A 17,036-nucleotide genomic window follows, 5' to 3' on the forward strand; every position below is an offset into this window, starting at 1 on the left:
ATATTAAAATTAACACACATATATCTGCACATATATCTGTATAAATATTTGTTTTTCAAACATTATTTACCCCCGTTGCTGTCAAACGTAATTTCTTTTTATGATATCGATCGTTTATTGTCGAAATATTAAATCTTAATACGGAATGACGTCTTTTTAATTAACTGATACACGCTAAATACGTTACTTGTTTTTTTACATAATTTTTATAATTATTAAATACTTTAATAAATTAATCGGGCTAGTATCTTTACGGTGTAAATTTCTGATAATCTAAATTGGACATGACTTTATATTTGACCATATGTCACATATCTAATTTAAGCAACTGTTAAGTACATCGGCGTTAATTATTCATCCAAATGACTGCTTAATACTACCAGAAAGAGGAGACATGGTGGCATCTATCGTGTTAAATGACACTGTCTGGACCACCAAGTGTGGTTTATGACACTTTTTTGTCAGTTAAGTTTGGACAATATTTGATCAAAACGAGATAATCGGATTATGCAAAACAAAGGGGCAATTAAACACCAGAATACAAAAGCTTACACGATTTTAAGACTGATGAAAACAATCAAATGAAAAATATTGCCTTTAATTTAATTAAATGTTTATTTAAGGTGTCAACGTGTTTTATAAAGCAACTGTATATTCAATTATTTCGGCATTAAAAATTTGACTTAAATGACTGCTCAGTATGACAAGAGATGACATAGAGGTATCATAAATTGTGTTTAATGACCACATGTGGTTTATGCAGAGCCCCAAGTATAGGTCCCCAGCTGGCTTTATGACACCGTGTTTTCTTTGTCTGGACAGTATCCGATCATAACGAGATAATCGGTTTGTGATGAAGAAAGGGGCATTCAAATACCTAACATGCGGAAACAAAAAGTGTCGAAATTGGTGTGAATTAAATAAAAACAATAACATTTATCACGAGAATTTATTTAATGCGTAACAAGGTAATAAGGTAACAAATATAGAGGTTCAAATCAGCTACTATATGTTGCATATATTTGAAATTTATTGGTTGTTTGTTTTCATCCTTATTTGTGTTCGTTCATTAAATTAAATTTATTATGAAAGAATTTCTATTTCTGGGTATTTTTATTCTGAAAAATGGTCGCGAAGATGCGCCTTAACTTATGAAAATTGCGAGCAGTGTTAAATATTTCAATGCAAATAAAATGGCGACAGCGCTTTTGTTTTCACCGTCGTCAAGGGGCATGTAACTCTAACTGACGCAAGTGCCCGGATGTTGCGATAAGGTCAATATGAATGAGTTGCTCCCCTTTTCATTTAATTGAATCTACATACATTTTCTTTAAATATCGTTTGGTGACCTTGTGAAGAGATTCACCTAATATCGATGATTTTGTTTACATCAATCAATGTTGTTCACTATTGCATACTCTTAGGCGTTACTCATTTTGCAAAATTAGGTTATAGCTTTTAATGCAAGTTTGAAATAAAGACAACCCATTCAAATTTAGAAAGAGTGTGTCTTTACTCAAAGGTCAAGATGTGTGTGCACTGTTCATCATACTCTCTATGTTATAGAGATAACTTAGACACAAACAACAACAAAATGTCCATTTTAGACATTCTAAAAGTATAGAAATTATGATGAAAATGGTATATAATGAGAATGGGTTTTAATCACGTCATACCCTGTTTCCCATGTAATATAACCACAGCGATTTTGTTTGTCCTATTGGGAAAAGTTCCCGTACCGGTCCAATTGGGGAAAATTGAGTCGTGAAAACCTCAAAATTAGGAAAATTTGAGTCATGAAAAAATTGAAATTGGGAAAAATGCGTCGTGAAATCTTCGAATTGGGAAATTAGTGTATTTGATTTTTTGCTAACGAATACCTTAAAATTGAAAATAACTGATGTCAAATTGATAATATTATATTTACTAATGTTCTAGCCATAGCGCTGCATAAGTAAATTAATTAAAGTTCATTAAAAAAATAGCCTTCATTTGGGAAATATGTATTTTTCCCGGATTGGGAAAGCGCCGTTTTCCGGTACTTTTCAAAGAAGGAAACAAATCGCTGAACCATTACAAATATTTTTATCTTACACACGTGTAACATACTTTTTAAACGTTTTCATTTGTTTATTTTTCATGTGATTGACCAATCGCATTCTGTTATTTTGCTGAAATAACATTGCAACGTCAAATTACATCACGAAATGTAAACAACATTTGGGATGTATCATTATGTTTGCGTAATATTTATTTAATTTGCTCGCCAATAGCTCGCTTACTATCAAAATTCCTGAACTCTTTTAATAAATTATGTTATGATATGACAACTCGTGCCAGATCCTATATATATAAAATAAAAATTGCTATCAATATTATACTATATTAAAATTGTTGGAAAATTTATGATAACCACTACAATTAGAACATTATTTTATGATGGAAATTCCCTTAAGAAAACTTTTATCTTTTTTAAACCATAAACTATTTCAAAATATACAATAAGATAATTGATGAAATTAAATGAAAAATAAATCCGCAAGCAATACTTTTTACTCATGACATGAAGACAGCGCTGTTGGCCCGTACTTTGTTGTTGATGCATTACTTGTTACCCTAGCAGTTCACACGGTGTTAACCTGTCCCTTACCTTAACATCGGTATAGAACACTAATGCGCTTTTTCGGCGTTGCTGTTTTACCCAGCTTTTCATCTTTAATGACCATTACCATGAATTACACCAGCAGACATAATTGAATACATTCAAATATTTAAGTGGTTGATTTGAGAGAAATCCCTTGAACTTTGGTCACATCACTGAGTCTGTGCACAGCATAAAGCAAGTAACACTGTTCAGTTTAAGGAATTCCGGACTACTCTATGCATGTTCAAACGACACGTAGACACAAATTGTTGCCCAGTTACAATTGCGCGTTAAAATTCATCTTGCAGAATTTCAGGGTGGGTCTCTACTCGATCACTAAATTATCAGGGGAAGACTTAATTGACAATCGATAAACACAGTTTTGATTTCAAGTTTAGAAAACAAGACTACTGAAATAGTAGTATCTCGATAAGAGGGAAATCGTTTAATTACAGGTGTATCTATCCACACATGTTTGCTGTACTTGGTCAGCACCTCTTGAAATTGTTTCTGCTAATTTACCAGTTTGCTATATTTGCTATTTTGAAATCAATTTTATATCGAAAAACATTGTGCTAAAATGAGCAATTTACAATACGCAATTAAATTTTGAATGACCCGCATCATGCAATAATGGGTCTTATGTCATAGGCTCCCATCATAGCTATAGCCCAGCCAGCCTACACATCTTGCAGTCTGGTCAGGAGATACATAATGGGACCATAACAACTCTTTGAGTGGTTTTATCGGAGGTAGCTCTGCCTCTGACCAGACTGCGCAAATGCACATGATTGGCTTGAGCTAGGGCGGCCAAAACGCCATAAGACCCATTTTGCATGAAGCGGCTATGAAATGGTCCCTTGAGGAAATTCCCACAAAGCAAAGCAGAAAACTGCACTAGTGTAAACACAGCACTTGAATTGCCAATGGCAATGGAATCATCTCCATTTGTTGTGATAACCCTAACCCTTAGGTTGCCCAAGCAAATAGACCAGTTGCATGTTATTGTTTACATTAGGGTTTTTCTGCGCATGCGCACACACTAGTTGGCAAAAACACTGGTTACAGTAACGTAAAACATGTGTAAAGGGCTCTTGTTTAGTCAATAAATTGGTAATAAGACCGAAATAAACATTATAAACTCTTAAAATATAGTGCAAATATATCATATTTAGTACCAAATAGATGTATATACACAAATCCAATTTCCTTGTCATAAAAATACGAAGTAGTTATAAGCATAGAGTAAACGTGATCGGAAGACTAAATACTGACTATTCCACAAAACAAAACAATAAATAAGCCGTATTCTTTCTGATAGTAAGACTTAAATAAATGATATTTCAATAATAAAAAAATGTATTAATTTCTTTATAATTGTAAGTGGTGTTATTTTTCATCAGCGATCGATAGTGTAAGAGGTGCATTTAATATAAAACAAAGCCCTACAAAGCGTAAAACATTACAATTTTTAAATATTGTGGTGATTTTCTTTTACATTAAATGACAATATTAATACAATTAAGCATACAAACGGAAAAACCCTGCATGTTATGCAAATTCAACTGTCATTGCATGTATATTGAAATCTCTTTACTAGTCATAGCGAGTGATAAAATTATAGCATTTTATGATTAATGCATATATTTAATTTATTTAACGCAATTATGTTTTACCCTTTTATGATTGCTTTTGTTCATGATGGTGTTTCTTACACTGAAGTAATGTACAATCTTTACTAGGGCTGCAACGAGTACCCGAAATATCCGATGATATCGGATCCAACTTCAGATTCGCGGGTACGGATCCACCCCTGATAATTTCGGTTCCGGATATTTATTTTCATAGTTGTATGTATCCTAGCGCTGTTTTTACAAGTATTGTTTTTTATACAGACTGGTTCTGTTTAATAGAAAAATCATACGTGTAATAGTCAATATGTATTGACGAGTGACAGTCAAATAGCAGATCATTCGAGATCCTTCGGCTTTTATTGTCATTGGACATTCCGTAATGGGCCCCGGAAGCAAAACTAATTTGAAATCATAGAGGATCTACACATTGCAAATGCAATTCCTAATGGCAATAAGTTTTTAAGTTTTCAATCCTTATTGTCTTTCTGAGTTGTATTAAAAACAACGGTAGTGGACCCAGTGCGACTAGAAGGTAATTCAGGTAAATTTTGCGCGACCTGTCAAATTGTGTTCCTGCATAATGTATTGTCTTGAAACCATATTTCGTCATATACTAAGTTTAAATGTTATCTTGTGATGCGAGGAACCTCAGTGCCCAGTGAGAGAATCTTCTCCAGAGCAGGAAACGCTGTCAGTGCTCATAGGGCTTGCCTGGACCCGGGCAATTTTGATATGTTAAATGTTGTGAAAACAAACATCAAACTTATGAACAGTGAAAAGTGTATTTGAACGAGCAAACTATTAAGAGAATAAGTGTTACGGTTTCGTTTTATTTAGACATCACTACAATGTTAAGCGAGAAATGTGTTATGTTTTTTGTTAATAAATTTGTAATGTTTTTTAGTCAAATTATACTTCTAAAACATTGATTTCTTTAATTTAGACAGAAAATTCTAATTTTCTCTTATCTGAGGGATCCGGATCCGAAAAACGGCAAGAAACCATATTTGGATTTGGATTCGGATCCGAACAATTTTTTTGGATTCGTTGCAGCCCTAATCTTTACATGTAATAGCTCAGTTTACTTTTGCCAGTACCCATTAAATACCTGACTTGCGTAACAGTAAAATTGCACAATATTTTAAATGTATAGTTATTAAACAATGTATTACTATGATTAAAATGCCTAATCTATATATAGTTCCTGTTAATCCATTTCCGATAAATGTCTTCATTTTTTTAATGTTAAAAAATTGTATTGAAACAACTGTTCAGTATTTTAACTTTAAAATTTGGCTTAAATGACTGCTCAATATGCCAAGAGATGACATGGAGGTATCGTAACTTGTGTTTAATGACCAGACATGCGTCTGCCACATGTGGTTTATTCAGGGACTCATTCTTAGGTCCCTGGGTTTTGTCTCGACAGTATCCGATCCTAACCAGATAATCGATTTGTGATGAACAGAGGTGCAATTAAACACCGGGATATAAAAGCTGCAACTATGAGTGTCAAAATTAGTGTGAACAATTAAATAAAACAATTAGATTAGTCAAGGGAATTTATTTAATGTGTTACCAGGTAAGTTTTTTCAGACATAAAAGTTCAAATCAGTTACCCTAGGTGTGTACAGAAAAGATACCTATTGGTTGTTTGTTTTCATCCTTATTTGTTTTCGTTCATTAAATTTAATTTTGAAAGAATTTCAATTTCTTTTTTTTTCACTTAACATGGTCGCGAAGAAGTGCCAAGTAGAGAGATTTTTGTGGTAACCACATATCGAGCTCTTAAATTATGTTCCATTCCCGAGTTCGTTGTGAGTAAAAACCAATAATAACAACAATATAACCGTTCAAAAGATGCATTCCCTTAGACATAATTAGTAAAATTATAATTGATATGTGCATGACTATCATTAAAAACGATGATTTTGTCAACCTTCTCTATATGTGCTTATATGAATTCCACCTCTATTTTTGCCAACCAGTTGGCAGAGCCTAAACTTTGCAGGTCACTCGTCAACTGGTCTATTTTTTATGCTTTTAATGTTTACATGCACTAGAAGCCCTTGCATGGCAAAACATTGTGCAATTTAAGAAATTTGACATATATATTTAATTGCAATTAAATAGCTCCTTGAAGGTTAATCATTTAATGTTGCATTTTGAGGATTAGTTTAGAGATTACATGTATGTTAACTGTTTTTAACCAGGTTTTCCGAAGGAAAAAACTGGTTATTAGATTGGCGAATGCGGGCGGGCTGGCTGGCTGGCGGGCTGGCTGGCTGGCGGGCTGGCTGGCTGGCTGGCGGGCTGGCGGGCTGGCGGAATAAGCTTGTCCGGGCCATAACTATGTCGTTCATTGTCAGATTTTAAAATCATTTGGCACATTTGTTCACCATCATTGGACGGTGTGTCGCGCGAAATAATTACGTCAATATCTCCAAGGTCAAGGTCACACTTTGAGTTCAAAGGTCAAAAATGGCCATAAATGAGCTTGTCCGAGCCATAACTATGTCGTTCATCGTCAGATTTTAAAATCATTTGGCACATTTGTTCACCATCATTGGACGGTGTGTCGCGCGAAATAATTACGTCGATATCTCCAAGGTCAAGGTCACACTTTGAGTTCAAAGGTCAAAAATGGCCATAAATGAGCTTGTCCTGGCTATAACTATGTCATTCATTGTGAGATTTTAAAATCATTTGGCACATTTGTTCACCATCATGGGACGGTGTGTCCCACGAAAGAATCACGTCAATATCTCCAATGTCAAGGTCGCCACGACTAAAAATAGATTAAAAAAAAAAAAAAAACTTACAAAGGGGGTTAATTTTTTTTGGTCATTTCAAAAGTTCAGTTTGAGTTTTCTCCCTTTATCAGATTTTTTTTCACAATGAAAACCTGGTTTTGTGACAATTTTGTCCCTTGTTGTATACATATGTCAGTGTAAATTGTCCACTGAGGGATATCTTTTTCTGTCAAATCCAGTCCCATGAATCCCAAGTGATGATATGGAAACGAAAGATATTAACAGAGATTGTTAAATGTATAATATCTATTTTATTCAACAATATTTATTATATCAATTTTATTGAAATGTGTATGCTAAATCTGCATTATATATATACATGTATAATTGTTGCATTATTATTGTTTAAAAGTTTATAAATTTAACCATATATTTTTGCCAATATTAATTTATAGTTAAATTAATCTACAATATAATGTCATATTTCATGGACATAGGTTTTATTCACAAATAGTAGTCAAACAATGACTCCCCTGTGTTCATGGTGTTTCTGTTTCGTATTTCTAACTTTGTCTTCTTCCATGCGTCGTTGTGATAAAAGAATCATGTCAAAGCGACATGCATTATTTCCCTCGACAGAAACGTATGAACATAAATTAATGACATTTAACGACCAACACTGGTTGCATTTTGTTTCAATAATAAACATAAACCACAACATATTTTACTGGAACAAATCTCTGCCAAATCCAAACTAGATCCAACATAACACAACAATGATCAAAATCAATTGATACAAGATTTTAAAGAAGAAATAATTTTGCACTTTTTTGCATCAATTAAATGTTCAACAACTCAATTCCCTGATTTGTATTCAGGGATATTTAGTTTTCTCTTGCCAACTGTCTTTCTATACATTAAGCATTTTATTTATGTTATGTTAATTATTAATATTGTTGTATTAAAAGTCAATCATATGTGCTGCCATTTTGATTGCTTATGGGAAGGGTGATTATGTTGCGAAGCACGCTATGTACGCTAACTTTTCATAAAACTAGCTCAGGACAAAATTCATGTATGTAAATAAACAAAGTTAATTACCTCAAAAGCTATGTCGGTAGCTGATAAATGCACTATTCATAGAGCTCTTGAATAGTCAAGGAACACACAATACACAAGTATTTTCATTGAGCTTTATTTGTTGCATTCTTAATAAACACAATTTTACACTTGTGTTTACTTTTCGATCATGTATCCATGATTTCCCTTGTAAAGGAGAAATAGCAACATATTTGATTGAGATCCTTTAATAAACATTGAACTTATATTGGGTACAGTAATCAGGTACCAATGTTGGTAAGTTGATTCAAATTAGAAGTTTTTCACACTTAATTTGAGAATCTGATAGGGTGTTTGATGGCTGAACAGGTATTAAGGCATTTATGTCGGTAACAAGTATTTAATAATATAATATGTATTGACAAAGTTTTGTGAACCTTTTTGGGAAATAAGTCATGAGTTAATTATTTTCTGTTTCGAATACACAGTTGATGTACAGAGGACACTTTGGCAAGCAAGGGGCTCAAGCATTGCAGGCAAGAAAAATATAACTTGAGCTAGATGCTGGACATTTATGGACCTCCCTCCTGTCTAGGTGGATTGACTGTTGTTGGAACATTTATATAGTGACCAGCAGAAATGTTACTCAAGCCAAACACTAGAAACTATACTTTCCCCCTCCTGTTTAAGTGGAAGTGACTGTGGTTGGGATAGTTATCTAGCGAGCAGCAGAAACAGAATTCAAGCCAAACACTGGACCTGTACTGACCCTGTACTGTTGTTGGAACAGTTGCAAAGTGAGCAGCAGAAATGTAACTGAAGCAAATCACTTGACCTTACACTGACTTCCTCCAGTTCAGGTGGAAGTGACTGTGGTTGAAAAAGTTACATGTAGGTGGAAGTGACTGTTGTTGGAACAGTTGTCTAGTAAGCAGCAGAAATGGAACACGAGCCAGACACTGGACCTTTACTGACCTTTATCCTGTTTAGGGGTGACTGTTCCTTGGAGCCAAGTCTTGTCAGGTAAGATTACATTGATATCAATAACAGCCAAGTGGCATGGTGCAGCCCAATCACAGATCGCGTGCTCAACTGAGATCACAGTTCTTAGATTTATATATAAATGCTAGTGTGATCAGTCATTGTCTGTCTTGTTTTGTCGGTCATGTTTTTGTAATATGTGTTTGCTTTTGAAAGCTTTCTTAAAACCACAGGAAATAATTTAAAACACTGAACATATGTTTTAAGTCCTAACCCCATTGACAAGAAACCATATTTGATAGATCATACTGTGTGTTGTAAATTTGTGTTGAACATTCACTTTTTTAAACAAAAATTTATTGCAGTAAATGTCAATTTGTGTTTGTAATTATCAAGCCATTACAATCCTTTTTAAGCATGTTTTTTATCACTAATAAACTAAATCAAACTATTTTGAATTAGTTATTGCTTAGATTTATATACAATATTTAAAATATGTTTATAACTTGTTCATGTCTTCAGTTTAATGCATATACCGTCTTTATCCTAATAAACGCGCCCGGTCACGATGCAAATAACAAAGAGGGCGCGTTTATTTCACCCTCCTTTAGGTATTATATGAGCCAACACCTAAAATGTGTTAACCGGTATTTGCGAAAAGTTCCGAGTTCATTGAGCAATCGTAAACATATCACAAATAATTTAAAAAGAATACTACACCCTATTATCATGTGAAATGAAAGGGCCGCTGTTGATTTGACCGTAGTGAGAACTGTAACAGTACGCGCGGCCGCAATATGAACAGTGTTCATTAGTGAAGGTTTATGGTTACGGTAGCTTCGGTCCAGCGTACCACATATTGAACAACCTGGGTAGATCCATATTTTAAATGCACAGTGTCAAAAAAAGGTAACATGAATGTAGGGATAATACACGTTTTCGAGGGCATGATCATCTGCGGGCGCTCGAAAAATCCGTTCTTACCCGAGTGCGCAGCACGAAATGAAGAGGCTTTACCTTCGGATAGGCAGTTTTCGATTTACAATGTGTTCAAACAGTGGATTAATGCAAAGTTGAAATGCAGCCGCCCAAAGTAAGAAATGAGGATTTATTTTGGAAATTACAACAGGAACATTGAAGGTACATTAAGACACTTACATTTACAGCATAGTCTTTGAAAGTGTTGAGTTAATAACCTTACTTCATTCACGTTGCCAATAAAATAAAGCTGTTGTCAAGAGAGTGCAGATGGTATAATTTGAAAAGTGGATTGAAATATTCATTGCCATTATCCCTGCATGCATTAGGAAACTGGTGCTTATTCAGTTCCCCATTCATGCTTGGAAAGTCGCCGAAGGCAGGAGAAGGGAAGTAACTGCCCGTGGACCAGATTATGGATATGAAAAACACATAACAGGGCTTGAACGGCGCGTGAATCGCCTTGTTAATACACGATTTCTCCCGTTCAAGCCCTGCTTTTGCCAAGTTTCTGCACCCCGCCAGAGGGCATTATAGATAGAGTTTATGCATAATTTAACAATAAAAACTGAAAACACCGATACAATAACAAAATTGCCTGCATGTTGGAGTTAAATTCTTACATCGATCAGTTCCAAATATATTTGTTATTATCATTATTATTAAAATTGTATTTCTATAACTGGTTCTTGCCAATTACCTTGTTGATAAAAAAATTCCGTCAAGAAAATGCAATTACTTTACCCCTTAGCAGCCGAGAAATGGGAGCGCTATTATTTTGATCAATCCTTCATTTTTAGCTCATCTATTTTTTGAAAAAAAAGAGCTATTGTCATCACCTTGGCGTCTGTTTAAGTTTTGTGTTAAGGTCCACTTTTCTCATAAAGTATCAAAGCTATTGCATTCAAACTTGGTACACTTACTTACTATCATGCGGGAACTGGGCAGGCAAAGTCAGATAACTCGGGCGTGTATTTTGACAGAATTATGTGCCCTTTTTATACTTAGACTAGAAATGGCGCAGCAGAGGCCGACGCATATCCCCACGCCGCATGTTTGACACAGGGGCGCCCCAGGGTTGGTAATGGGGCCATGCATAGTTGAGATTGACCGTATTGTCATAAGAGATGTTCAGTATAAATTTGAAGTAATTCAATGAACAAATCAAGAAGTGTTTATGAATACGTAATTTATTCAAAATCACATTGGTGCTTGGAAATTAAGTAGAAAGTAAAAAACCATGCAGACCCAGCACTCTTGACTGTTGACCTGCTTGCTACTTTCTCATCTGAACATTGCTAGGGGTCTGTAACAAATATCTCAGTTGTGAGGGTGTGAAAATGGTAGTTTTTGCTCCCAAATTAATATTTAACCCTTTGCATGCTGGGAAATTTGTCATCTGCTAAAATGTAGTCTGCTGAATTTCTAAAATCAGCATTTCTTCGATTTTTTTTTCAAAGAATGCTATCAGAGGAGCAACCAGTTTGGATCCTGATGAGACGCCATGTTCTGTTGCGTCTCATCTGGATCCAAACTGCTTGCAAAGGCCTTCAAAATTCGGTTCCAGCACTGAAAGAGTTAAAAAAATACAACAACTTAACGTCAGCATCAACAATGGTTTTTGGTGATTTTATGTTTTACATTGTTGTGTGCGAATGCTTTTGTAAGTTAAAGTTGCCAAACAAAGGAACTTTTTTCACAGTTATGGTATAATGTACAACTAGAAACCATCAAACAATGCTACTTCTTGAAATTCTGCATTTTTTTACTCATTTTAAATTTTAAATTGTCCACAAACAACCACCGTTGACAAAAACACTTAAAGCTCACTTTAGTTAAAACCAAATTGTTTGCTCAATTGTTAGCTTTATTGCATCATAACAGCCCATTGCTTATTCAGACTCTTGAGTCTGTTTTCTGGTTGGAACCAGGTCTGGGTGTTTTTGGGGAGATCTTGAAAAAATAATCCTGACTGTGTATAGAACTCGGAGATTTCCTGCAAGGTACACACCTCATCAACTAATCCTATGCAATCATTGGTGCAGATGGTTTAATACTGAGTATTGATATGGTCAGTCAGCTCGCAAAAAAACTCAAATATCAGCTATAAGAATATGCATATGTTCATCAACTTCGGTTTGAGTCATACTCATAAAAAAATCTGTCAAAAACCAAGTTGAGCATGATGAACAAACTCATCTTAAAATTCAGGAAAAACTTTTTAGTTCTTTAGAGTCAGAAAATTGAGTTCAGTATTTTTGTGGTACAATGCCCAGGTCACAGTGGATTGCAACAGTACTGCTTTTAATGTACATTCAAGACACTTAAAAAAGAACCATGTCTCATGAAAACTTTTTAAACCCTTTCTCCCATAAGAAGCAAAGTGAAAAAGGCAATGTGTAAGCAGCATAAAACCAGAACAGCCTGCAAGTAACTCGCAGTCTGTTCAGGTTTTATGCTGTTTGCTGCTCGTTATTAACCCTTCCTGTGCGGCGACCGGATTTATCCGGTCAGGCAATTCTTAACCCGGCTCATGCGGCAACCGGATAAATCCGTCAAATCATACAATTTCACATACTCCATTTAATAATACTCCTCCTAGATAATCCAATGTTGTCATCAACGCTCTTACACATAATCCATTTCCTAAGTCTTTTTTTCAATCTCTTTTAAAGCGGGTATATACGATTTTTTTATATGTGTTTAATTGTAATATATTGATAAAATATGTTACAATAACACAAAATAGGCAAGAAAAATATACATTAAAGCCGAATTTAATAAAATGCAGCAAAGACAAATTAGCGCCCCGAGCCGATAATGACGTACATATTTTCCTACAATAACCGAAGCATTCGTCTTTGTATTAGGATCGGAGATAGTGTTCGTGTGTCGTATGAATAGATATCGTTGCAGGAATTCAAATAAACCGTTAAACTAAGTTTAGATGCACATCGTACATGTATGGTATATATGCTGGCGAATTCGGCTGTACAGCCGTTTTCGATTTCAGAATTAAATATCTGGCTTATTTCGCATTTTTCGACACATGTTCTTCTTAACTTTTATTTTAATTTATATTGAAAAATATATATAATAAGTTTTTTACACAGTTTACATAAATTCATAAATATTTGACAAAATCGTATATACCCGCTTTAATATCCTTGTAATTTTGTTATGTATATTTCTTGCAACAAAATAAAACTTTTGTGGTGGTTTAAATGTAACGATTCTCCGCCATTTGGAACAAAAACAACAACTGGAAGTGGATTGCTTAATCTTTAAATTAATGAACGAAATAGAATGTCATGCTATTTATATTATATAATTTAAAATTATAAAAAGTTTTTCTTTTCAATTTTGGTGATATTTGATCATCTTGTTCATGAAAATAAATAGCTTTTGTTAAAATAAAACGAGATTACTTCCTGTAAAAATGGCGGCCGCATTGAATGGAGTTACAATTGTCAGCACATTTGTGCTTGGACAATACTTTTGTAGCAATGACATCTAAAATTAACGATGTAAAAGCATAGAATTTCTTGTGCTTTTTATGGATTTAAATTATTTACTTCGTAACCAAATGGATTATGACGAAATTTTCTTCAGCAAATGGTAGGTGAAAAAGTAGGTCATTATGTAAATTTGTGCATTCTACTTTCGTTTTGAATTGAACTTTGCAAATTTGTTTTAATATTATATTAAAATATTAATGATTGTAGAAACGTTAATTTGGTATGAATAGTTAATATGCACTTACAATTTTAATGAATAGAATTGTTGCTCAGTTAATAATTACGGAAGTGATCTAACTAAGTGAAAATATTTGTCGATTGTTGACATCGTTGTTGTTGTCATTTAAAACCGTGTACTGTCATGTTCATTGAAATTTTCTAATAGTAGATATTAAAATATCATAATAAAATAAAGACATAAAAACCCAAAACATTTATGCAGTTGACATTTTTATAAATGGCTGATTATTTAGACTTTTTCCAAGAACATTTTGCGGACGAAGACTCGGAGTTTTCAGACTCAGATTTTGAAGGGTTTGAGGAAGAGGATATTGTGGAAAGGGTGAGTTGCCATGTGTTAAACAGTACTCATATGAGTCAAAAACAATTATTTGTACATAAGGACTTTATTTTTTAGTTGAGTAAACTATATATTTTTGTTTTTGTCATACATAACATTGCAAACATGAAAATATTAAATGCATGCTAGTTTTTTTTCTTATTTCACATTACAACTTTTAACATGTGTTTCTAAAATCGGTGGAAAAAAACAAAATGTTATTTATTGTATGTTTTTTATGCATATGTAGTTATGTTTTTTTATGCATATTTAACCCTTTGCATGCTGGGAAATTTGTCGTCTGCTAAAATGTCGTCTGCTGAATTTCTAAAATAAGCATTTTCTTCGATTTAAAAAAAAGAATATTATCAGAATAGCAAACAGTTTGGATCCTGATGAGACGCCACGTTCTGTGGCGTCTCATCTGGATCCAAACTGTTTGCAAAGGCCTTCAAAATTCGGTTCCCGCACTGAAAGGGTTAGGTATGTTTCACTGGTAGGGGACCATATTGCTTGACAATAGTCTTGTTTAAGCTAGATAGCTGGGCCTAGAACCAGTACTTGGTGTCTTTGGTGGAGATCTAAAGAACGCTTCCTCAGTGGGGATCGAACCTCTTGATCGTTTTTTTAGTATTTGGTTGCGTAAAAGTATTAGAATGTCAATATGTAACAAAACTGATAAAGTGCCTTACAATACAAAAATGAATTCGAAGCAAACGACGTAAAAAACTTAAGCATATTTTTTTTCTTTTGCAGCAAGTTGATTGACGATATCGAATGGGAGGAGATTGCTGTGGAGACGAACCGCTACGCTGATCAGGTATTCGCAGCGAAACAGCCATTGCTACCTTATTCAGGGTATAAGCTAACCAAATGTTAAAGTCTGATCACATTATTAAGATTGTGGATTGAAAATATTATTATAATCAAAAAGGACTATTGAAATATTTGATCATCATCCCTTTCTCATTAAATTTATTTAAACACACTATTTTTTAATAACATTTGTATCGAATGCTAATGAATCTGAACCAAAACATGATTTACGATTTAGCGTTATCCTAAGGCAGTGAGTTATTTTATTTCTATGGAAGTTTAAATTATGTATGACAAACACACAATCCGAAAAACTTTTTTATTGTTTTGATGCTTTAAAAAATGACTAGTCGAATGTGTTTTTTTATTCAACACTAAAATAACACATCCAACTTGTTGTCATTAAAATCCAGAGTTTAAATGAAATTACGTTACATGAGATATGTATTTCATACTATACGAGAGCGAAAGAGTCATAAAGTACAATAAATAATGCTGTTCAATAACGTGTTGAATTATGTTATAAATAAAAATTGAAATATTTATTTAGGTTTAAAAAATGGAAACCTATCACAGGTCGCGAGATCATGCGGTTCATAGCCATAATCATAGCCATGGGCATCGTCAACCAGACCAACATCACAGATTATTGGTCAAGACACAGTTTCTGGAAAGACTAACAGCCAGACATTTCCCTTCCAAGATCCCCAATGACAGAAAGTCAAAGTCTCTGCAATGTGTTGTGTGCAATCCTGCAGTTGCACAGATGCTTGCCAGTCAGGGCCTTCCCAAAAAACATAGACCAGGTCACGAAACTGCATTTAAATGTAGACAGTGTGATTTGTCACTGTGTATAGTTAATGTATTGAATTGCCATGATATGTATTTGTATTGCAAATTATGCTATTAACTATAGATGAGTCTTATACAAATTATATCATTTAAGTAGTACTATGATCGTCATACTTTTAAATTGTAGTTTTTAGTAGATGTGTTGATTTGAAACATGGATATATTTTTACTGCACAAACAAGTGCTATTTAACTTTAAAAAAGCCAAATGTAAGTAATATTATCGATTATTACAAAGCTTCCAAAGTGTGTGTTGGAAGTAAAATGTTGCCATTACAATTGTATGTTTTATTTTTCATGATTAATTATTTGGTGTCCTTTCATAATGCAATAGCAGGCAAGTATAACCAGGGCTTACCTGGCTGTCCCTTCAGGCTTCATTTTATAATGTTTTCAACCTTGTTGCTTGAAATTAGATTTTATATAAATATATGCATATAAATATATATATATTTATAATATACATGATCGTGTTATAGGAAAACTGGGCTTAATGCATGTGTGTAAAGTATCATCCCAGATTAGCCTGTGCACAGGCTAATCAAGGACGACACTTTCCATTTTTGTGGTATTTATAGTTTCAAGGAAGTCCCTCCTTACCAAAAATCAGTTCTAGGTGGAAAGTGTCGTGCCTGATTAGCCTGTGCGGAGTGGACACGCTGATCTGGGATGACTCTTTAAGCACATGCATTAAGCACAGGTTTCTTAGAACGCAACTCATATATATATATTTATATGCATATATTTATATAACATATATATAATAAATAAAAAATAAACACCCACTTATTATGATTTGATAAGGGGAATTAAATTCAATTAGTAATAACAATGTGCTATAACACTATCACAGTTTTATGATATAATTTAATATTATTTAATTTTGCAAGATTATTTGTAATATTGTTAAATTAAACAGTGTTTGATGAAATGTAAGTTTATATTTTTGTAAAAAAAAACTTAAGTGTCTACTAAAATGTATTATAAAATCCACATTTTTATGTATATTTAAAAAAGAACATGTTCCGTTTGATATGGGAATAACTAATTGTGTTTTTCATAACATTATTGATATGCTCAAATTTGAATAAAGACTGTAAAACTGCGTTTGAAGTACAGACCATGGTTTATTTCAGAAAAGAAAGTTAAGTTATAAAGTTACTGTTTGTATATTGTTCTTTGTACATTTTTGGTGTAGAATCTGTTCACTATGACTTCTATATTATGAAATTTCTTTAATATT

The 17,036-nt window shown here is 33.6% G+C and overlaps 1 protein-coding gene and 1 long non-coding RNA gene across 46 annotated transcripts in view; both read left to right on the forward strand.

Moving 5' to 3' along the window:
- The window catches only part of LOC127850679 (uncharacterized), a 272,021-nt gene that overhangs the window by 18,506 nt on the left and 236,479 nt on the right, over positions 1 to 17,036 (forward strand). For all 45 annotated transcript variants that reach the window (XM_052383888.1, XM_052383903.1, XM_052383890.1 and 42 more), the window contains one exon: positions 8,579 to 9,113. In XM_052383888.1, the coding sequence (XP_052239848.1) occupies positions 9,031 to 9,113 (83 nt within the window). In that variant the 5' untranslated portion in view covers positions 8,579 to 9,030. The remainder of the gene's footprint in view (positions 1 to 8,578; positions 9,114 to 17,036) is intronic.
- On the forward strand, positions 13,218 to 16,276 carry LOC127850693 (uncharacterized). The gene is made up of 3 exons (XR_008035413.1): positions 13,218 to 14,129; positions 14,883 to 14,984; positions 15,493 to 16,276. It is a non-coding gene; the product is annotated as an uncharacterized LOC127850693 (long non-coding RNA).

Source organism: Dreissena polymorpha, chromosome 11 (genome assembly GCF_020536995.1).
Source record: "Dreissena polymorpha isolate Duluth1 chromosome 11, UMN_Dpol_1.0, whole genome shotgun sequence".
NCBI lineage: Eukaryota > Metazoa > Mollusca > Bivalvia > Myida > Dreissenidae > Dreissena > Dreissena polymorpha.